Here is a 25745-nt window from a genome sequence, read left to right on the forward strand (position 1 = left end):
GAGATAAAAAATCCTTCTCCGCCTTCTTCACCTAAAAATTGTTTTAAAGAAATAAAATGATTGTTACTAGTCGTTAATTCCAGATACCCGCATGTCCAGGCAATTCAGTTATTTTTTACAGAAAATACTAAAGAAAGAAATTTAAGTTAATTTGTGTCAGACACTGGAACTTATTTAATATGCTTTAATAAAAAAATAGTCACTTCAAAATACCAAACGCTTTTGAAAATAATCATTGTTTTTGTTTCTCATGAAAAAATTACTCAAATGGACATGTGGGGTTTTTGCAGTGCATATTCAATTGTGGAGTGTGTAGGTGGTATGACGAGATAAAATGGGCGAACCCCGAGAAAAACCCTCACATCCATGTCTTTATCCATCACAAAATATACATCTCCACCATCGCCGAGATTTTAACTCGGGCCTGCGGTCGTTGTAAGCCAGCGTTCTGCCATCTGAACTTACAAGGCGGATTTCCTATTCTGGAGCTGTTCGTATATTGTAATCGTTCTTACTTTCGAAAATCGGCATTCAAAGTTTCGATGGAAATATAAAAATGTATTATTAGTTTATATTGAGATTCTAGAACTGTGCTACTTGTCACTCATCTAACAGCCCTGTAGATGTAAACTGTTCCAGAGTAAATATTTTATGGGCAATCCCTCTCGAATACAGAAGCAGTCTTTAGAACTGACTGTAAAGGCAGGAAGTCCTTTAAAGAGAGATCCATGCCAGTTTACTATCGTTTTTCCTCTCTCTTAAATTGTTTGTGGTGAGGAAGAAATTCTGGCTATGAACAGGTTTATTCAGAAAGATTATACCCCTGAAATAAAAAAGAGATTGCGTAGATACGATTATGTGATTTTCACCAGATGATAGAAAATTCTCCAAGTTTCGTGTATCAAATGTCATTTCTCAGACGTTTTTAGTATGGTACCTATCTGTGCTCCTGCTGCTCTCACTAAAAAGTGAAGGTAAACAGAAGCAAGTGGTAGCTAATGTATTCCTTCGCGAGGAGTCGTTTTCTATTGATCTTCACATTTGCTTGCTACCGGCATAAGCTGAGCTCAGTATATACTTCTTACAAGCATATATAAGCTGGCTTACAAGCATTCTCATGGGGGCAGATGAAAAAGTTATTTTTTTTCTTCGACCATGCTAATAATGTCGAAATAAGTGCTCGGCCACTCGAGCGCAATTACGATGTCCTCCCTGGGCCCGTTTACAGAAAGAAAACATAATTTCATGGAAAGTTTTATCGGAGCAGATACAGCAACTGTTGAGTTATTTTTCAACATATTCCCCACCGGAATTGAGAGATTTCTCATACCGTGGGATCAACAGAGAGGTGCACACTGCTGTCACACACTGGTTCCGATCCCAGGCGGCAGACTTCAACACAGACAATACAAAAGTTGATCCCACGTCATGACATATATCTCATATCCAGTGGAGAATATGTTGAAAATAGTTCAACATTTGCTGTCTCTGTTCCAATAAATCTTTCCATGAAATTGTGTCTTCTTTCTATAAACTACCCGGGGAAACTTACTTTCTGGGGGCTTCGTAATTGCGCTCGAGTGGCAAAAATTTTTATAAGCACTACTTTGGACATTATTAACATGATGGAAGAAAAAAATAACTTTTTATCTACTCCCCCCCCTCCCCATGAGAATGTTTGCTTGTTAGACCTATAGTATACAAAATACAGCTCTCAACTGTTCCCGCGTAACGCTAGTTCAGCCGCTAGGAGCGGTATTTCGTACCACAAAATTGTAGCAGAACACTTGAACGGCATTGAAATTTGTGTAATTTAAAGGACATACTGTTACTTATAAAATGCTTCATGCATACAGAGTGATTCACGAGGAAATGTAAAAAAATTTAGGATACGATATCTTAGGCCATTTTGAGTGAAAAAGTTCATATGAACATAGGTCCGTTTTCGAACGATGGCGGAGCTACATGCATTTTTTTGGTAAAACGTCTCGCCCCAATGTGAATCAGACGTTACCATATGCTGCTGACGTGAGAACGTGAGACAAGGTCAAGGTAGCAATGAATGACGTAACATTGAAATCTGCATTGTGAACGATGTAGATAAGAGGAAGAAACCGGATGGTGGGGCATTACAAATGTCCAATCGCCTGCCCTTGTCTGATGTAATGACACAGAACCCGCAGATAACACTAATAGCCTACACTATCATCAATTCATAGCAGTCCAGTCAGCTACTTACAGTACAGTAGTTACACAGGTACACTTATCGGAAGTGTTAAGTTGTGTTTTTCAAGATGTCTTATAAATTTTCGACTACAGAATACGCCGATATTGTGTATATTTATGGTTTGTGTGATGGAAGGTCCTTGCGTGCCGTCGCTGAATATGAACGACGCTTTCCGAACAGAAGGGTATCATATCGAAGAGTACTTACTGTCTATGGAGTTGGATGAAAGACTTGGTATAGCAAGGGAAGGAGGAAAAGAGAGAGGCGCTAATCGTCCGTATTTTGGATGCGGCATAGAGAACAGTTACGTGCAACTCTCCCGCGCGATGAGCGCGATTCACGCCCGAGCGCAACAGTGCATTGAAGCAGAAGGAGGTACCTTTGAAAATGTGCGAAAACATCGACCCCGACGTCGAGAATATTAGGTATGTATGCATACATGAATATAAACTTTAAATTTGTCCGTTATGTCTCTAAATGCGAGTTAGTAAAATGGTATCTTAGAATTTTTTATGAAATCAAAGAGCCATATCTCCGTAACCGTTCGAAAACGGACCTATATTCATATGAACGTTTTGATTCAGAATGACTTCAGAATTCACATCCTAAGTTTTTGACCTTTCCTCGTGAATCACTCTGTATAAGCATAATGCTATATAATGAAACAAGTTTATAATGTGCTTATGGCATGAGTCAATGTTTAGGAGCGAGCGAAGCGAGTTTCCTAATTTTGACGAGTGCACGAACTGTATAACATCACAAATGTGCTTCATACGGTATTATTTTTTGTACGACAGCATTATAAAACAGTTAGTAAAGAAGTAATATCAAATTTGTAATGATGAATAGTTTAATATCGTGCTTTGTACTCACTATGACATCACTGGACGCAAACCGCAATACATAAGATGTAATATCAATCGAGCAGTACAGAGCACTCCGTTCGGACCCCAGTGGCGGACTCTCAACCCAATCATCTGACGTAGATTACACAATATTGATTTATAGATGGACAGATTATATTTTATTTCATCTTTATTTTTACTGTGCCACAACAACCTAGGAAAATATGTCACAAATTGTCACTCTTAATACAACTCGTAAATTTTCGTCTGTTAGTCACGATCTTTGTTTAGATATAAGAAGTTTTTTTTCAGAAAACAATAATTATTCCGAAATCTACTGAATGCAGAGCCAAATATATTGAATATAGAGCCAGACATAACAACTACGTATGGTATCGGCAGGCGACCTATAATAGGACTACATATAAGTTATTATTTCTTCTATGGAGAGCATTTTAAATGAATCTAAGCTAGTCTGATGTGTTATACAATGACAATTTTTTATGTCTTCATTTATTTCCAGCTGTCTTAATAACTCGTTAGTTGTATTTCGAGTCCCGTATGTTACTACAGATACAAGTTGTTTTATGTTCAGATTCTTTTCTTCTTATTGTCTTTATGCTTGGAAAACTCCCTCCTGTTGTATTTTCTTTAAGTGCAATGACATCGAGTAAATATTCTCATACAGAGAGATCCTCCGTAACTCCGCGAGTGAACATTACAATTTCTACTCTATTAATGTCTGTGTTCCCACCTAAAGCGAGAGATTAGACCGCTGTTTATGCATCTTTGATTTCATTTCTAGTTCAGCTAGTGTTTCAATATCCCTCATCCTCCTTTGTATTGTCCGTGGGATAATTTCACATTGTTGAAAACATCAGTTTATTCGGGACAAATAATGCTAGCAACTGTATTCAGACATGAAGAGTCCACTGCAAGAATGATAGATGTCATTTGGAATACATTTTGCAAGAGAAGCAATTGAAAGTTTGAAATGCTTAGCGCTCAAAGCTTAACTGTGATTTTCCGATCATTACTGGACAATGACTATCAGTGTTAATGCCATATAACTCTCTATGTACATTCTATATGTCTTAAGCTATGCATTGACAGTCTTGGTTCATTTTCGACAAGAAAGTGACATCCATCATTCTTGCAGTGGACTCTTCACATGTTTTAATGAATTGTCCTTCATTATAGGAGTTCCCTATGACTCGTAGCTTGTTTCATCATATTTTAGTACTGGAACTATTATTTCAATTTAGTTTTTTTTAATGTTTAAATTGCTTCATCCTGTGCAGCCCTACGAAAAGAAAATTATGTTTTTACTTATTTTCTACTGCATACATTTCCGTTTACATCAGATATGTCCATGCTTACCTATGATTTCGTGATAATCTTATGACGTGTCGTAATGTCACTAGATGTTCGATTTATAAGTGCCTATTAGAATAGAGCACAAGAGGCGTCTACATTGTCATCATGTGCGCAAGAAATACTGTTCCTCCCATTCTTTCTTAAACATACGTTTCCGAACAGACGTTGAAGGTTTTGAGAAAGAAGCAATCTAAATCTATGCAGGTGACCCGGCCCTGATAGATGCCTGTGAACTGGAGTTGTAGGGGACTTGGACGGAAAGGAGGGGATGAAGCAAAGACAGTTTACTGCGCTGCCCCTGCGACGTCACTATTGCTAGTGATCACGATGACATTTCTGCCGATCCGTGGTCTATGAAGTAAGAGGTATAACAATGACATATTAAATATTAAGTTATAGCATAGCACATCGTTTCATAATATTAACTTTATGGCACAAGTTAAGCTTATGCAGTCATAATAGAAGTCATGACGTTTTAGTGAACATGGTAACATTTTACAGCACTGGTACAGTAATGGGGCATATTATGAACTATTTTCATTGACGATAAAGCTGTAAAAAAAAAAAAAAAAAAAAAAAAAAGGAAACCTCCGGTAAATTCACTTGTAATTCTCGTAATGCCATCAATCGTGATTTCGAGGAATATCTCGGCGAGCTTGTAAAACATGTTTAATGTAATTATCTTCTCATCACATGTTAAAGCTTCTGGCGATCTCCTCATAGGAAGGAATGATTTGCGACACATCAATTTCCACCTGATTCTATTTTATACCATACTTATATTTAAGTAAAATACGAACTCTTAGTCATTGCGAAGTGATCATGGCGAGTTCGTATTAAATTTTAATATTAAATTTTTTACTAATCTTATCTGTTTCCCGTAGTGTTCGATATTTGAATATTAAAATTTTCGTGTAATAAACTTCACAATATCGTAGAAACTTCAAATAACAAATCTGTGTTTTCATAGTAACTGAAAACAAATCAGAAGCTATAGACAGGATGTTAACAGTAGGACAATCAATATTAAAATCCGATTTAAACCATAAATCATATAACATTAAATTGCTGCTTCCCGGCTAGTTTTCTCAGAAACATTAATATTACACTTAAGAGAAAAAGTGAATCGTTACAATGTGAATATCTGGAGCATAGGAAAACCACAATAAATCATACAGATAGAACGGGAATCACCAAAGGTTTTAGTTTTCTACGCTAGTATTTCTCAGCGAAAGTGTATCCAATTTTCTTCTTTGTAAAAACGATATAACTGGGCTTCCTTCTCTTGTCATGTTATTCCCGCAGCTAGGTGATGATTCCGATGTCTTCATTTTTCACCAAGACGACGCTCGCCCCATTTTAATCGGGAATTCTGTAAACTTCTTAATTAAATTCTCTCACATCGCTATATCGGACGCGTCGGTATCCACGATCTTATCATACACTGCTGTCTACCTCAATCTGCAGATTCTAACGCCGTACGATCTCTTCGTGTGGGGCTTTGTGAAAGACATCGTCTACATGCCCTCCCTACACAAAGAAGAACTGAAAAACAGAATCGTAGCAGCTATGGAAAGAATAACAGGGAACACATTGAATCCTATGTGAGACAAATTTGATTATCGCCTTGATATGTCTTGTGTAACCAGAGGTGGACATACAGAAGTTCTGTGAGGTGAAATTTGAAGAATCTCCCTACAACTAATACAAATCCATGCAAATATCTCTGCTAGTAACGTTTGAAATGAATAGATTCTGTTTAATAGTACTATATTTTAGGGTACAGAAAAGTAAAATGTTTCCAAAAATACTTATTTTCTTAGCTGTATTTCTATAGTGGCTCGGATAGCAATTGTTCCGAAGTAATTTTTATAGAAATATTTAAGTTCTTATATATGTTTGTTTAAAGTTTTTCATTGGACAAATAATTAAGTAGATAAAATTCAGTTTGTGACATGAACATGTTTGGAAACGTACTGTTTGTAACATTTTATTTATAATTTGTTTTATGCAAAACGAAATAAAGAATAGGCAATATTTATAGGTGATTTCTAGTAAATCGTCATTTTTTTTGTTTGTTTAAAAAAAACCCGTTATTTTTTTTAATAAAGGATAGGCCGACTCGGTGGAGGAAAGTCAATGTTCTATATCGCGATTCACAATATAACATTCTTTGTCAGTAGTTTGGAACGACATCTGTCTGCGGTGAGACCAAAAGGCTTTATAAATACTAGTCTCTCCATTTCGTCTCGGTCGCTCATACGATTAGTATTTAAATGACATTATTTAAAATCAATTCCTTAATGTTTCTTGTTAAAACATTTTAAATTTAATTGTTATTGTTGAAAAGAAAAATCGCCCCATTTATAATGATATTGTAAGATCTAAATTATAACATTGTTAAAACATATTGTTAAAATAAAGCCACAAATTGAAAATTTTCTACATTTCATTTATGGTTGGGAATGGGATAAAATTGAAAGCAAAATATCACGTCTGGTCTGTTCCTTTACTTTGTTAGCTACCTACCTATCTCTTTGCTCCTTGTTTCGTTTCGAAATTCCTGAAAGTAATTATCACTGATTAACTTTGTACAGACCGATTATTTAGTCCTGACAGCTCAGCGACGCGAAAGAGGGGAAGTAATAGGAGTAGTGGGGAGAGTTCCGGAGTAGAAATAAGGGCGAGAGGTCGGTAAAGGAATGCAGTACAGATTAACTGTACTGGAAACACAATGCTATTCCGCATGTGTGACATCCGATCGCTCTGACTGCAGGCGACAGACTAACGTGAACATCCCTTGGCTTAACTTAATGGACTCGCCTGATCCAGGCGCACATTATCGGCGACTGTCAGGACTAAATAATCGTACTGTAACTTCCTTACTGTGTTAATATGAGGAATTTACCTGACTGACTAGTTTCGAAGTGATATTCTTCATTGTTCGAAGCCTAGTGAAAATCCTGCGCTATAATCTGGTTTCCTATTGTGATGGGGTGTGTTCATGATTGCATCGAAAAGCATGTGTGTATTTTGAAATTGAGTGAGTGTTGAAACTGTGCTGAGGTGTGTGTTTGTATGTTTGTAAATGTCATATTGTTCTAGTGTGTCAAGTTTCTGGTTTTTTGGCTGGATGTGTACTATTTTCAGGTAAATTTCTCATATTAAAACAGTAAATAATGAAAATACTACACATCCAGGCAAGAAACAGAAACTCGATACTCTAGAACAATATGACATTTACAAACGTACAAAACCACATCCCCAGCACATCCTGAACACTCACTCAATTTCAAAATACACACAACCTTTTCGACACAATCATGAACACACCCACCACAACAGGAAATCAGAAGATAGCGCAGGACAATGAAGAATATCACTTCGAAACAGCCAGCCAGTTAAGTTCCTCATATTAACACAGTAAAGAAGTTACAAAGTTAATCAGTGATTATATAAGTGTTAAAAGTGTAGAACAATGAAGAAAGTAATTATATTCACATTTAATAAGAATACCTTTGTATAGTATTTATCTGTTACTTACAACACCTTAATACTTTTCTTGCAGTTTTTACAGTGAGTATTTTTAACTAGTTCCAACAGCAAACCAAACAGAGTGAATTTAAGTAACTAAATAATTACGCGTTTTCTTGTGTATATGTGGTCAGGGTCTCCGAGCATGCGCAGTGTCTTATATCTGAGATTTTGAATAGGCCTATTCCAACTGCCAATCTTTCTGTGGATAATTGTACATAATCATATTGTTATGATGTACCGGAGTATATATGATATTTCCGTGCAAGAATTCTGTGTTATCATATAATGTAGGATGGATAGAACAGAGAAAAATTCTCTCCGGCACCGGGAATCGAACCCGGGTATTCAGCTCTACGTGCCTACGCTTTATCCACTAAGGCACACCGGATTCCAGTTCCGATGCCGGATCGAATCCTCTCAGTTCTACCTCTCCGTTTTGCCTTTGGTGACCTACTCTCATGTACTGTGTCACAGAATATGTGACAGTGGCACAATGTCCAACGCACTATGTACAGAGGTGCATTCATTACGAGTGACTAAGTGGCCGGGATCTGACGGGATGAGCGCCGTCTTGATCACTACGCATATCATATTATCATCATTTAGTGCGTTGGACATTGTACCACTGTCACATATTCTGTGACACAGTACATGAGGGTAGGCTACCAAAGGGAAAACTGAGAGGTAGAAATTAAACTGAGAGGAGTCGATCCGGCATCGGAACTGGAATCCGGTGTGGCTTAGTGGATAAAGCGTCAGCACGTAGAGCTGAAAACTCGGGTTCGAGTCCCGGTGCCGGAGAGAATTTTTCTCTGTTCTATTTATCCTTCATCAACTGTACAGTAGTGGCAAAAAAAAAACCGGACCGACCCTTGTAGCTGATTTCAGAGCCTTGTTCACTCCAGAGTACGATAGACTGGTAACTAAGACTTTCGTGGTTCGAATCCTGCCTGGGAATGAAACATTTTTTTTCCTTATTCAAAGTTATTCCCAATACTTTTCGATTGCAGCGATATTTTACTACTTAATTAATTTATTATTCCCAGAACATGAATTTTACCGGCTTATTTTCTAATAGCTTTCGAAATGGGCTACGTCAGCAGTCGAAACTACAACAATTTCAATAGATTACTCGCAATCTTGTGAATGCGGGCGTGGCATGCGCATTGGCTCATTTCGGGGACTTTGATTATTCCATCGGTCCGGTTTTTTGTGCCACTGCTGTACATATCATTTCCGGTTGGATTGATTTGCAAACACTGAATAATTTTGGAAAATTTAGGCGGTATATAAAAAATCACATTTTCATTGTAAAGGATATTGAAGTAATTTATTTTCGTGAAAATCTCGAAGTATAATTTTTAGACCATTACAATACTTTCTTTTTATTCTAACCTCGTATAATGTGAAAATATGCCTACAAAGGAAGAAAACTCACATTAAACATGTTTTGAACTAAGGATTTCTTTATTATCAGTCTCACACTTGCGCACTATGCTACCGCATCTAGGTGATTGAAAGATGAAATTAGATAGCAGTCCGCAAATTTCTCTGCTAATTACTCTGCAACCTTTGAGCGTTGTATGATTTTGCTTTGTTAGCCTATATTCTGTTCTGGCCGCCTTCTTAGTGTAGTGGTTAGCTTACTTGACTCTGAACGAGAAGTCACCGTGTTCGATTCCGGGCTACACTCAAGACATTTTTGAAAGGCATAGGGTCTGTAACGGGTAACAGCCACGAGAGCCACGATAATCACTGAACAACAAATTTTTACTTTTTGTCTTGTTCCGAAATAAAAATAGGTGAATATTACTAATACGTAAGCCCTAAATCTGAATTTAAAATCCAAATTTCCCGATCACATACCATTTTCTGGGGAAAGTGAATTGAATTTTATATTTATTTTTCACTGCTACTCATAAAATTATAACACAATAGGGATTAAAAATGCCTCATAATACTTTAAAAATGTGTACTGGATACAAAAATGATGTTACATAGTTTAAAACACAAAAAACACAACAATAAAAATATTTTATGTGTATAATGAGAAAAATCTCGGAATTTGAACTTACCATTTCAAAAGATTTTCTGGATGAGTTCCATTTACAACTAGATTGTCTTTTACAAGGAACCAACAATAGTCTGCAAGCATGCTGGATGATGATCTTCCTTTATATCGTCATTCCATTTCATATATTTCTTGATGAAATCTTTCTCTATGCTCGTCGCTTACCGCTTCAAGGTTAGGAGGAAAGAAATCCAAATAAGAATGTAAAAAGTTTATTTTGGGAGACATATTACACCCCATTTTCTCATAAGCACTTAATATGGTTTCCACAAGTTCGATGTAGTTGTCTGTCCTAGAATTTCAAGGAAATTTGAGCAAACATCTTTGAAAGTACGCCATGCCAATTTTTCTGTAACGAAAAGTTTTTCCTCAAACAAAAAGTCAGTCATAACTCTGCGAATTTCTGGACCGATGGAAATGGCCTCTTTTAATTTGCTTTCATTGAAACTGGTAAAGTTTTCTTTTAAATACTGAAAACCACAACCCTTGTTTGTTCATTGCGTAGACCTCACTTTGAACTGTTACGAAATTTACTGAATAGAAGGGACCAATATCTGTTTATTTATTAGAAGTACAAAAGAACATATAAACAACCATAAGAAACCGGAAATAAGTCATAAACTCATAAAATTCATTAGCTTTTGTTTTTGTTTCCTGGGAGAGCACGTATCGATAAGTGAAATCATAGTATATCTTAAAATCCTTCCATGATACGAAGAAAAGAGATGCATTTTCGGATCCAGCGCACATCAAACCATAAGGGACACACTGTTTTAAAAGTCGGAGCAAAATTCTTGTTGTTCAGTGAATTGGCGAATTCCGATCAAGTAAAGCTGATTAGTAACATCTATAGGGACTCGCATCGTTGGTCATGCAAGGCCCTATTTCGTCCTGTAGTTACGCAGTTGGCTACTAGATAGCAGGTGATCGACGTGGCTCTGATCCCTCGTGTGGTTGTAGCCCCATGGAGTAAGTAGACCTATATTTCGTTTTGCAACCTTAACCTTCGTCCGAAATAGCGTCACCAATAGCGTATCTTCCTTTGTAAGTTCTTTCTTGATTTGGAGACAATGTTTCTGCGGGACAACTTATCCATTGAGCCTGCACATGTCTCTGACAGACTGTAGAATATGTGAAATGAAATAGGCTGGGGCACTTACGGAACTAAGGGAAACACCATTATAAATTACAGTACTTAGACCATCAGTCACAAAGCTTGAATAGCGTTTGTACTCCAAAAAGCGGAGCACCATCTGCCTACAACAGATCTGTACCCTTAACAATGGCATGCAGGAATCTCATGTCTGCATCACGACCAGTCACAGAAATAAGGAAAATGAATATGGAGTGAGAAGCTGTGCAAACAGAACTCCCCCCCCCTCGAATGACGTCACTACCAGCACTTGAAAGTTGTTGCGCATAGACGCAAGCAGCCTCGGGCTTGTCTACAGTTTGCTTCGGAATCTCTATTCTGGGATGGAGAAACTCGTGTCTTGCGTCTTCCAGCTGAACGACGCTCCGCGGCGTAGTGAAATCACCTCAAGAACTCAATGATTAATGTTATGTTAAAACTCATATTGCAACCATTCCTGTGAATGAAGCATTGGCCTTTCCGTCTACGAATCTCAGGGGTCCACGTTAGATTTCCGGAAGGAAAATGAATATTCATCTCTCGAAAAAGACTTGCCGTTTGTTCTAGTTTTATGTTGTCTCACATTGTTACAGTTGGAATCACTGATTCTGAAGAATGACCTTGCTGATAGTACCAGTTGACGAGCTATTTGTTGTCCTTCATGAATGAGTTGGCGATAACGTTCTCTTCCGCTATTATCATTGTCATGAAACATACAAATGGACCACAGTACAGTCCGAGTGGATAATTTGTGGCGTGCCGTAAGCGACTTTCGTTCGCAATGATTTTACAGTACGTCTCCCAATACGTGTAATGTTTATTTACTTTTTGGAGGTGACTGTCCAGGGTCCAATAGAATACTCGGCGTGCATGTTTACTCTTACGTCCTACCCATTCCAGCTTCGACAGAGATAACCGATCTTGCAGCGGTGAGTAACTCGCTCCCGAGTTCACATTAACAAAATCCATCTGCCGAAATCGCTGGCGCCCACTATACGCGGTAACTTTACGTTATGCTGATGACATGGCAAGCAAGTCCGACTACTTTTGAATGATTTTTGAAGCGAAACTTTAGGCAGCTACGAGTCGAACGCCATACAACGAATGAATGAATGAATGAATGAATGAATGAATGAATGAATGAATGAATGAATGAATGAATGAATGAATGAATGAATGAAAAGAGTGAGAAATGAGAAGTGTCAGTAAAACGATACACGATGATTATCGCGTCCTTTCATGGGCTCTTGGGACTCATTTTAATCTTTTTGTGAGCTCTTAGCCTAAATGCCACTTGTTTCACCTCGTTCACACTGTCCTATCGAAGGAACGTAAGTAAATTTTGCAGGGAGGGAAAGTCGAAAGGACTTTCAGCTAGTAAAACGTTAAGTGGCTGGAATTAATTAATTAATTAATGAGAGGAGAAATATTTAAACGATGGGAAAAAACGTGCCCTTGCAAGGGAAATTGTGGCTGAGAGGAAGTGTCTATGTGAGCTCCAAGCCTGTTGGCCACTTGTCTCACCCCTACTTTCGCGAACTTTGAAGGAGGCAGCCGAAAATGGACTTAGTAGCTACCACATGAGGGGAATACGAAACACAATAGAGCAGCGACAGTGCAGGATCGCCGAAAATGTTAATAATATGGACGGCGAGTGGAGAGAGGGGACGCCGCAGTCCTCGCAAGAGAAAGAATCCGAGTCCTTGCGCTGTGCGAGTCATACTCAAGTAAACTCACCCCAGTGTTGCCAACTCAGAAGAACGAAAACCCGCTAACATCCTCTCGAAAACCACAGAATCTGAATATAACCTGCCACATTTTTAAATGCACCGTAAATAACTCAGTAAATACTAATGTTAATAGTCCACACCTGTTGAGTAACGGTTAGCGCGTCTCGCCGCGAAACCAGGTGGCCCGGGTTTGAATCCCGGTCGGGACAAGTTACCTGGTTGAGGTTTTTCCTGGGTTTTCCCTCAACCCAATATGAGCAAATGCTGGGTAACTATCGGTGCTGAACCCCGGATTCATTTCACCGGCATTATCACCTTCATCTCATTCAGATGCTAAATAACTTGATGTTGATACAGCGACGTAAAATAACCCACTAAAGGAACTAATGTTAACATATTGTAAACATGTTTCGTAATTACTGGAGAATATCGCAACTCCCACGAACGCACATAAGCATACATGTATGGATACATATAGGCCTATACGGAAGAACCCCGGGAAATGCCCTCGTCCTTCTACCTGGTCCACTAATAGTATCTATTACTTCAGTCACCGACGGAGATCGAACCCGAAATAAACAATAAACCCGTACTCTAACACTGGACAACCGAAGAGGCTGCCTAAAGACGTTACTCTGTTTTATACTCTTCGGCATCCTCTAAATCTCTGTTCTTCATACTTTTTCTGATTTCACCCGAGTGATTAAGAAACCTTTCACGGTTTCTTTTTGCTGTGTATTGCACGTTGTAGCCTGCTTAACAATTTTATTGAAGTGCGGTCATATGCCATATTTGGTCACTTTTCATCGTCTTTCTTAATCATAATTCCTAATCATGGATGTGCAATTCATGCTCTCAGACTGTTAACACAACTTCAGGTAGAACTGTACTGGCTGCAGCTGTAGTGTCTGTACGCGAGTCTTGCAAAACGCAAGTTTGCTCGCATCTGCAGTAAGTGGCGGCTCGTTATGAGTGGAAAACAGTATAATCCGATCACATTGTTTCCCTTCTTTAGTGCTGAGTAGAAAAAAGTATGTTTTTTTATTAAGAAGGAAGGTAAAGTTATGTGTCTTATATTATGTTGTACTGCACTTTCTTAACCCTTACATCCACAAAGTATCCTATAAGATACAACAGGTTAATATATATATATATAATTTGAACTGGTAATGGAAATTACGGGAAAATGGTTGAACGGATTTTAGTAAATGGCCCCTCGTTTTGAAGCTTGGAACCCAAAGTTTTTTCAGAAAAATTGTAGTTTTCAGTGAAATGTAAATTTTCCTACATCATTTTCCTTTTCTCCAAAATCCATCTTTCGTCAGTTTTGAGAACTAATTAATTGCATTTCAGAATAAAACAAAAGACACACTACAATAAACAATAGACTATTACACGAAGGCCATGACCTACAAGATTGCTGACATAGAGTTCAGATGGCTCAGATTCTTTCACATAATGCCAATATGTCGATCTTAATTTGTGTACTTTTTTTGATAACGTATAAAAAATAATTTACAGGTCTGATTCTCTGGTCTGTAGTTTTCCGAGTACAGCTGTGTATTGGGTATGAAGAACTAGAAAACTTTAGAATGTTTGATGGCATTATTAACATTAAAAATGAAATATTATTATAGTTAATGCAACACATAATGCTATACTGATGATATGAAAGCGAAACTTTTTGGGGCTTTATGTAAGTAGACACAGAGAAAGAATATTTTATATTAGATCTTAATTTCTATAATTTACTGAGTAACGGCTATATATAAACTTATGTTACTCAAAACTATAAAACTTACGTAAGGTAAGAATATTGTTATTAAAAATGAAATACTTTTATAGTTATTAAGTAAGTGGTGTGGGTCTTTTTCATATATTTAATGGCAGTGTGATATAGATATTTATATGTCTGATTCTCTCATTTTCCTTGGTAGTAACTGAGTCATACTTCCTATTTTAGCTGCGTCTTTGAACTACATCAAAATTAATTTCATATTTCTTTGGTTTAATCGATTAGATTTGTGATCGCTGCGAAGCATATTTTGTTGTGGGGAAAATAGCATGCCATTTAACTTCTTGCTACCGTGATGAGTAAGTTTATTTCCCGCAACCAGCAACAAATGAAACACTGAAACTGCTAACGATTTAGATGGACAATTTTATTTAGGACGCATATAAGATTCTACAACTCTGACATACCATTCGCCTCATTTTCCACGTCTCAGCAATAAATTCCTTACAACAGCCTATATTACAGAAAATATCCGGAATAACATTCATTGTTATAAAAATTAATCCAGCAGTATTTGGTAGATCAGTATTGTCTGGAGGAAGCGCAAAAATTACAATTCCTAAGATAAGACCAAAAGGTATTACTTACTGATAAAATAAGATGCCTACAAGATTTTGTAGTCTCTTGATCACCTCAGCAAGATCTCTTAGTGGGAAAAAGTGATTCTGCCCTCTACATTTCAGGGTAGTTCACGAAACATGCAGCAGCTATACCAAGATGCTAAGTCTTTTGTTCAAAGCATGACAAACCTTACATTTTCTTAACTTTCACCTACAATATAGCTACTGCATTACTCCCACATGAAAAACCCACTGATCGTTCTGACATTGTTACTAGCGATTTCGCATTGAAACTCAAGAACTGAAGACGGATAGGTTCAAGGAAAAGTATTTGGCAAAAAAGAAACATTCAGAGCGAGTATGTTTCACTATTATGGAAGCAAATAACTATCAAAATTTCTGGTATTCTTCATTGAAAATAAACCCGAACAATTTTAATTTGAACTTTTTATTGACTTAGTTTGCAGCATTTGCTGCACATGCCACTAATATGCTATAATTTTAATAGAACAATAGAAAAAATTGGTAGGAAAATTAAATACGTAAAATGACACAATTCTATAATATTGTACAGCATATAAAATATGGGCATTGCGATAGTTGTTTTCTTTATAGTCCGACACGATTTAATAAACTAGTGTGAGAAATTAAGTTTTGCCAATTTAAGGGTTAAGTATCATAATAAATTATCATAATACATTAACAAATAGACACGGTGAAGGTTTTGGAAAAAGAAATACTGCAAGAGAGAAAGATTTGAGAAGCTAAAGAAAAAAAAAAGAGATATTAACAAAGTGAAACTGATGTAAAATTTCCTCAGTATGTTCTGCGTATGTGTTACAGAATTGCACGAAATATAGATCGACCAGCTAATAGTATTTGTAGATAAATTTGAAATGTGGCAGTATCAAGTAGACCATAAACAGCTTCACCACTCTCATTGACTAAAAACTGTCTTGAAGAGTGATGAAGAGTCTACTTACGATATAATTTATCAACTCTCACGTTCTATGTTTCAAATAAGACAAACAATAACAAATTAAATAACAATATAATACAGTATAATAATAAATAAGTGCTTCAGTTACCGGTATATTTGTTTTATCTTGGAAAGGTTGTTTTCACTTTTACAATAGGCCGACTAAATATGGAGCTTGTTTCCAAAAGGTACCAAATCCATAATTTTCGAAAAATGAGTTACATGTGGCAGCGCGTACCTACTAGGTTTCGGCATCTGAATACGAAAGCATTTTTGTCAAAAAGTACCTAATCCCGTGTATAGATGTCGTCTAAATTTACATTTACATTTTACAACAAAACATACCATATCCACCTCAGCTTTCTTAGCATAAAGTACCAACTACTCTTTCAATGATGTAGCTGTTTGCTGTTACGTCATGCAGGAACTGAAAATAGTCATTTTCTTAAATTTTCAGTAATGGCTGTCGTGTGCGTGGTGTGTTATTCTCTGTGACGTTTTTGTCCTTCTTGTTATATCTCTTTATGGTGAACTCTTAAAAATGGATTCTGATATTTGAGATGAATATATTGGTGTGCCAGAATGTACTGGCAAATAAAATAATCGTAAAAATGTCTGCGAATTAATTTTAAACAAAGTATACTGAGACAGGAAAAGCGTAAAGTTGCTGCAAGTGCAAAACCTGAAATTTCACAGAAACATAATAAATTTTGTAAAACGTTATTCATATCAAACAATGATACGGTACGTGAAAACAAGCAATACTGGGCCAATACAGATACTGTGAGCCAATAATGGGATACAAATACATAAAATCTCGTAAAATACCGATCCAAGGCTAAAAGCTTTAAAATTAGTGAAGCCATACGACCGGCTATTCATCCTACAACAACACCAGTAGGACTACATTCTGCATATGTACGCACAAAATGCTTAGAAATGGGATAAGATGTGAGCCATGTAGCTTAAAACAAACTAAGGAAAATTACTTGATATCTCTACTTTCTGTTAGGAGGTATGAATTATAGAAAATTTCACTTTACAAGAGAATCGTGAAAGTAAAGAACATGCATCATATGTACCTTTATTAATATTATTGACGTTCGCTATGATGTTTGATAAGTTTTACTTTTGTTGCTGCTGAGACAAGATGCTAATTCGAAATGTGTCTGTTATGTGAAACAATATTGTAATTAATACTAAATATCACAAAATATATTATTGTAAATTATTTAGTCATTAAGTGCACTATATACAAACCTTTTCGAATTTTTATGCCAAAACGTACCAAATCCAAAATTAAATTCCCAATAATGTTTGAATAAAATGTATAATTGCTTAAAATTTGCTATAAAAATCTTAAAAGAGGTGCAGATAAACCCTAAATCAAATATTGATATAATATTACAATAATTTTATTGTAGCTTCAGTACGTTTCTTTGCTCTCCTGTAAAATTTTTCCAGTTTGGATTTGGTATCTTTTGGAAACAAGCTCCACTAATAGTAACATTATAATTTACAAACCTTGACAATAATATACTTTGTGTGTGTTTAGGTATAGCCTGTTTAAAACTACCAATACTATATTATTATTATTATTATTATTATTATTATTATTATTATTATTATTATTATTATTATTATTATTATTATTATTTATGTGTCATTCTGAAATACAAATAAATAATGGCGTAGATATCATGACCACTTGTATGAGCCATGGCAGTGAACTACGAGAGCTGTCCAGAAAGTTATTTGTCAACATATTCCCCACTGGAATTGACACATTTATCATATCCTGGAATCAACTTTTGTATCCCTGTGTCGTAGAAATTTGCCGCTTGAGTTCGGAACCAGTGTGTGACAGCCATCTGCACATCCCTGTTGATCCCACGGTATGACAGATACCTCAATTCCGGTGAGAAATGTGTTGACAAGTAACTCAATAATTGCTGTATCTGTTCCAATAACTCTTTACATGAAATTCTGTTTTCTTCCTGTAAACGGCCCCCAGGGAAACTTACTTTCTAGACGCCCTCGTACTTCTGTAGCTTACTGCGGTTGGATCCGTCTGTTTTTATTTATGTCAAGGTTTTCAGCACTTCTTGAGCACGAGTTGCCCACCTATAGTCATAATCAGTTTCTGGTTGCTTCATTTTTGTTTTATCAAACTTCAAAATTATTCCGCAGTGCTTTAAATAATCCATTTCTTTAGTAAATAATTTATTTCTGTATTTCCGTTTTAGTGACTGAAGAAATATTTATAAATTCTAAATTCCTTTGGGTTAAGGTTCTTAAAACTAGCCTCTTAATACAGTAGGTACCATGGCTAGAAGAAAATGTATGAAATTCACTGCTGTATTGCGTTGCATTGCTAATGTGTGACTTTGTTTTGTTGCAGAAATACTTGCAGCCCCTCAAGAGCCCCGAGAACGCCGGCCTAGTGGACGCAGCTGTAGTCGATGAAATCTTTTATCAGGTGAGTGCGAAAACTTCAGATTCTCTGTCACGTTATTTTTATTGTTCGCTGCACCCAATTTGATTCCCAAACGTCCTTATTGATTCCCATTTATCGAAGGGATCCTGGATGATTGATATTCGAGTTGGTTCCTAGTCGTTGAATGGATCTTGGATAGGTTGTATCCGAGTTGATTCCCACATTTTGCTTTCCATTTTATAGAGTCTTACAAGATAAAAACCACTTCAGACAATTTCTTGAAAATAGGCGTGGTTAAAAATGTGCGAAATTTGTGAATAAAATCTTGATCTAAAATTGAGAAATCTTTTAACTAAAGTATGGTTAATAATATATTGAATTTTTCAATAAAATATGGAACTTAGCAATTATTAAACATCTTCAAATCTTCGCTTGTTGTTGGGGAGTAACTTCTAGTACACGGACTTTTGTTGTTCAATATATTACTTTTCCCACTTATAGCCACGTCAGCCAAAAACCTGGAAGCAATGATAGCGGAGCTACAGAACCTCAGCACAGAAGTAGGATTACAACCAAACCCACAGAAAACAAAAATCATGACTAACAACTCCAAAATACCAATCACAATAGGAAGCAGATGATTAGATTATGTGACTGAATACATCTACCTCGGCCAACGAATGTCCTTTCACAACAGGCGACAGAACGAGATTCAGAGAAGAATCGGAAACGCATGGAAGAAATTTTGGCTCCTCAGTTTCATTCTGAAAGACAAGACTAACAATTTAAAATGAAGAAGCGGAGTTATGAACAGCTGCATCCTTCCATTTCTCCTATATGGAGCACATACATGATCTCTAACGGAAAGAGAGCGGGACATGCTGAGATAGTGCCAAAGAAAAATGGAGAGGAGGATGCTGAACATCACAGTCAGACATAGACTATGTAACGAAGACATGAGTCAAACACATCTCTAAGACGCAGCAGAAACGGCCGACAAGCTGAAGAAGAAATGAGCAGGATACGTGATACGACTCAATACGAACCGGTGGACACACATCCTTACGACATGGGACCCAAGGATTGGCAAACGCAACGTTGGAAGACAGAAGACAAGGTGGGCGGACGAACTCAGATCAGGATTCGGCCATCTATGGTCAAGAAAAGCGAAAGACTGACAACAATGGAAGCTCATCACAAAGTGACTTGCAGTTCAAGCTGTGATCAGTGAATAGTGGACCCTTCAAAACCCAGACAGCATCTTAAACACACTATGACATTACAGAAGTGACCATCATTCCCGGAATGGCTAACCGGGAACTGCTTGACAAGCCACGCTGCGTAGTCAGGAGGCCCTTGCCTTTCACGGGATTTTATGGCTAATTCTAATACTACTTTCCTATTTTTTCCTATTCTTGGTCTTTTCGTTCCTTCGAAGCTTATGTAAGTGCTACGTAGATTTATTTTTTTTTAACCTCGGTGACATGAAAAATGTTTGGAGGAAGCAGAGGAATCAACTCGAATCTGATGTAAATACACCGTGTCCCGCTTAGAGGGATCGAGAAATAAATGATAATTTAAAGTGTAAATAATGGTTTATTAAAATACCTTTTTACATAGCTTGATGTAAAAACTCTCCGAGTTTCGGAGAATGCTCAGTGCAACTCGCTGTGTGCGCCTTGAGTTGCTCTGCAGACATCTAAACGGCATTCAACCTCTCGCCAAGTATTCTGTAGCATTTGTAGAATTACTATCGCAGTTGCATTTGTGTTGTGTTGCGTTGTCTTAGTTCCTCCAAAGTGTTAGCTCTGTATATTTGGTACATAGCATCCTTCATAAAGCCCCAGAAAAAAATTCCGAAGGGAACAGATCGGGTGACCTGGGTGGACAGGCAAGGGGTCCTCGTCTTCCAATCCACCTATCGGTGAATTTTTCATCCAAGAACTCACTCACCCGTTGATAATGAAGGGGTGGGGACCCATCCTGCTGAAAAGCCGATCCTGGGAGAAGTTGGTCAGCAATAAAGTTCTGCAACATGTCCAGATACATATTTCCTATGACTGTAACCTCTACGAAGAAGAAGAAGAAGAAGAAGAAGAAGAAGAGTTAAATGACGGGTTCTTCTGCTAGCCATGGCACGCACTGAACTTCCTGATGTGGTGTCCACATGTTTACCATAGCGTGTTCTCCTACAAAATGGCGCCAGGCTTGTTTTAGTGCCCTAACAAAAACAAACGAAAGTTACGCATAAACAAACGAAAGTTACGCAAGCAGCTGTTTTCAAACTGTGTTGCATAAACTTGGACAGTTTCTCTATCTTGTCAGATGTAATTCACAACGGTATATTTATCTGATTTTAAGTGCTGAGAATTTATTTCTCGATCCCTCTAAGCAGGACACGGTGTAGTCTATAGGTACGAGACAGAACCGGAGTCAATATTGATATTGTACCTTAGCGATCCTTCAGCAGTGAATCTAAACTAAATGGGGACAAAGACTTTGATGGCTGGGATTAATACCTGGAAGTTTCTGTTCATCTAACCACCACTATGTCGTTCCTGAGATTCAAATCATTTTCACCACCATTACAATAATAAATCTTCAAATTACCGGAGGACGTGGGGTGGTTTCCCCAAGGAAAGTTTTACATCCTCACCAATAATAATTAAAGTCAAATATGTCCTCTGCGTTGTACATCTCACTTAACAATATGCGTCAGAGGAAGAACAATAATTAATTATTTGTATACATGTGAAGTCTGATTAGTGTAATATGTAGCTAGTCGGCGACGTATGCAATGAAGAGGGAAAGGAACTGGCCACCCTATCCCATTATCTCCTGGCTTAGTTGCCTCGTAAGTGGTGCCATGTTGGTATCACTTGTGAGATTCAGACCTGTCTAAACAACAACAACATGTCCTCTATCTCTCTACTACTTAATCAACTGGATCTAATTATGTAGATTTTAGTTTTTCACGGTGATAGTTTGGATTTTATATTGTGTGTTTGGATTTACTATCTATAATATCCAGTTGTTTGGATTAGCTATACGTAACGGAGGCGAAACTGAAAGTACTGGTACCATAGGCGCCGAATTTTAACTTTTCCAATGGATGGTCACACTTCAGCACTGATGCAAAGCACTAAAAGTAAATTAACACGACATATTTTTAATTGTGGAAATTTTAATAGATTCAGTAGGCTATGTTATGTCAAGTTAAAGTCTGAGCGGGAATTGCCATCTCATATTTCCTCTATTCGAGATTCTGCATGTATACAACATCTATACTAATAATAAATCCGTAGCCAAATTTTTTCTGGTAATTTTCGATTTTCCAAAAATAATTGGTGTTAACATCTAAATTAACCATCCTGAAATGAAAATCGCTTTTTTTTTATTTTTGTCTGTCTGTCTGTCTTGTCTGTCTGGATGTTTGTTACCTTTTCACGCGATAATGGCTGAACCGATTTATATGAAAATTGGAATATAAATTAAGTTCGTTGTAACTTAGATTTTAGGCTATATGGCATTCAAAATACTACAGTATATTTAAAAGGGGGGGTTATAAGGGGGCTTGAATTAAATAAATCGAAATATCTCCCTTATTATTAATTTTCATGAAAAATGTTGCATAACAAACGTTTCTTTAAAAATAATTTCCGAAAAGTTTTATTCTATACAAAATTTTGATAGGACTTATATTTAATGAGATAAATGAGTTTCAAAATCATAATAACAATGCCATCTAAGGCGCTGTACTGAAATAAAAACAAATGACTTCGTCTATAAGGGGCCTTGGACAACAACAATCGAAAACTATTAAACATAGCCTACAGAGAATGTTTCTGTGTTTGTATGAAGTGATATCGGAAGCTAATTAATTGTTTAATTATTATTTCACCATTGGAAAATGTAGTTTCTCTAGATGGACATAATTCTACAACGTTATTACAGTAACTTCTGAAACATATAGCAAGTAATATAAAGTATACACATTAAAACTAAATGATATGTCAATCTTCATGAAACTATGGTTGCATGTAATAACAATTACGAAACATGTTAAAGGAATTGTCATTGCACCAAATGATTACTCTCTGGACCAAGATGACCGCATTTTAATTATTTAAATACAATTTAAATTAAGTAACATATTAAACGATTTATTCTTCTATCAAACACGAATGTTCCCTGGATCAAATGTCCTATTTTAATTATGTAATTACTTCATATTTATTTCTAACAGGTGCAGCGGAGCGCACGGGTACGGCTAGTATAACAATAAAATAAATACACTGAAATATGTGTATTTGTTAGTATATATAAATTAACGTAATACATATAACTTACTGCAACTTTATCATCAGAATTGTTCATTTGTTTCACATAAATAGCCATGACAATATGCCATTACAATAGTTACATCAACGCACAACCAATATTCAGTGATTATTCCGTGTGTCAATTTACATTTCCCCCGGCCTGTAGGCCTACCTGCACGCGCCTCTAGTGTACCTACTGTGCTTACGTAAACAACCATCTGACGAGACAAACTAGTCGCGTTTTAGTTACCTTCACATCCGGATGACTTTTTTTTCCGCTGTCTGTGATTAAGTATTCTTTAGACATTTGAAACACCGAACGATTGTATATGTCATGTTTGGTTAGCCATAAAACGAAGAGAAGAAATTCTAGATAGAGCACGTGCCTCGGCTCACTTGCGATTCTTAATTACAGATGCTCCTGCTTTTAGAGAAATTAATCGTGGATTTATCTACTATATTGCGATCTTAATCCATGCAATGATTAATATTGCTACTGAAAGACATGTTATGAGAGAAGCTTCCTCACAATTTCCTGGCTTGTCTTCAATTGATTTCTTTATTACCGGTACTTTTAAATTGTTTTTATGTTGCAGGTACCTGCAATTCTTGCACATCACGAGGTGTTCCTAGAGGAGCTCAGAAAGAGGCTTGAGCATTGGGACATCAAGCAAAAAGTCGGAGATGTCTTCCTGGATGTGGTAAGTGCATTCTGGAATATGAAACTGAGAACACGAGTATAGAATCATGTCATATCTTGCTCTTTCCTTTGGTAGGCAGACAGCTTCATGACTTGGTAGTATAATAAACTTGCAATTTTTTCCTGTATAGTCACTTAGATCTTTCTGGACTCTTCTAGTATGACATTGTATAATTTCTGAAGTAGGGACATCTGGAAGAAGAAATTAAATTCACTCCACGAGAGGATGATAGCTAAAGATAGTAACTAAAAGAGTTTAATTTTGACATGAGCGAGAAATCTCCTGAAATTTTTCCTGGAAGCCAACTAAACAAGGAATAGGATTCTTTCACGTTCTGTAAATCTACAACACAAGACCTTCAGCTTTACTTTCCTTCCTAAGAAAGCCAACCTTACGATTTTTTAATCATGTACTGACCTATGTTGGTTTTGAACCCATAAACTTTGAGTATAATAACAAGCATTAGTGGGCAATTTGTTATTGTCCCAGAGATGAGGGTGACTTATTTTCTTTCTTCTCCCTCGCAACCCGCACAGCATCGAAAAATTGTACTGAAATAATTCATACGTATTATTAAATATTCGAAAACAAGGATAAGAATTATAATTCTTATCAACTTGTGAAAAGTTTCCTTACTAATTCATTGCCTACTATATCTATATAATATTGTATACGTTAGATTTCATGTATGTTAGCTTAAGTTAGATTATATTAAATTAGGAGGGTTACGTTAGATTTCGCTAGATTTCGCTACGATAATTGTTCACGGATTGTGAGAATTAATATAGATTTATAATAATGTAACATAAAACAGCTCCCGATAACTTAAAACAAAAAAAATCACAGTAAGCATGTAATTATAGTTATTCGCCACCGATCGCGCTAGTGATGGTCAGTTAATATGTCATAGTCCTATTAATACACAATTTCCTTACTGTATGAATACCTATACTGCAAGGTCCGTGGACGGTCGGTCGCTATCGCTCGAGAGCGATAGCGACCGACCGTCCACGGACCTTGCCTATACTGTGCTATTACTCCATGCAATTCCATCAGGGTTATAACGTGACTTCTTTTGTAGCCGCTAGATGACAGCATAGTGAAATTGATAAAAGTTATTGTCCTGAAAGTCCATTAGGCTAATGAAGCTGCTATATGTGATCAGGACTTCAGTCTGGCCTCTTTGATCCATTTAAGATCGAAGAGACACGCAAGCCACCCTCATCACCGCACCTCCTGTCGAGTCTGGGACATTCTGTACAAGCAGATGTGCCGGCAAGCCACGTTATTCGTCAATGGTGACACGTAGGACAATTAGTAGAGCCTTCGTTGGCAGTCTCGAACACACACACGTACAGTGCGTACTGTAAAGTAGTGTATTGGTGGACACACATTAGCCGAAAAGACACATAAATCACAATTAATGAGCAGACTTAAAATTCCAAGTTTGAGGGCAAGAGCCGCTTCAAAACGGTTCACATAATTATCTTCTTTATACTGTGAACTGTTCCATGGATTTCTAATAGTATTAATTAATAGATTGGGACGGGACCACCCAGAAAACACAATGTTACTAATGAACAGTAATGCGTTGCAGAGGTTGTTATGGTTAATAAAATAACTGATTATTGCATCCATCATTAACAATGAAATACATTTTCTTGGAAACATTTTACAAATGCCACATTCCATCACGAAAATTAGAAGAAAAAAAATGAATACGCGTTTTTGTTGTTTGACACGAAAAATGAAGTAACAAATCCCGTGCTATGGCAGTCATATGTATTGAGGACCCTGTGTGTTACTAGTCACCAATATTATGGAGTGGAGAGGAAAAGGAACTGGCTACCCTACCCCATTATCTCCTGGATTAGTTGCCTTATGAGTAATGTCTTATTGGTGTCACTTATGAGGTTCCAGTCAGTCTACGGACTGCTGACTAAACATATAATAGACAAAGTTAAATCAAATGAATTTGTCATGAACTAAGCAGTTTTGGCATAATTTAAGTTCAAGTTCAAAATAATACAGA

General features: G+C 36.8%; 1 protein-coding gene across 4 annotated transcripts in view; it reads left to right on the plus strand.

The window, feature by feature from the left end:
* Window positions 1–25745, plus strand: part of LOC138696394 (rho guanine nucleotide exchange factor 17) — a 348700-nt gene that overhangs the window by 257465 nt on the left and 65490 nt on the right. For all 4 annotated transcript variants that reach the window (XM_069821296.1, XM_069821295.1, XM_069821297.1 and 1 more), the window contains exons 4-5: window positions 18655–18732; window positions 23609–23713. In XM_069821296.1, coding sequence (XP_069677397.1) covers window positions 18655–18732; window positions 23609–23713 — 183 coding nt within the window. The remainder of the gene's footprint in view (window positions 1–18654; window positions 18733–23608; window positions 23714–25745) is intronic.

The sequence above is a fragment of the Periplaneta americana genome, chromosome 3, assembly GCF_040183065.1.
Source record: "Periplaneta americana isolate PAMFEO1 chromosome 3, P.americana_PAMFEO1_priV1, whole genome shotgun sequence".
NCBI classification, from domain to species: Eukaryota; Metazoa; Arthropoda; class Insecta; order Blattodea; family Blattidae; genus Periplaneta; species Periplaneta americana.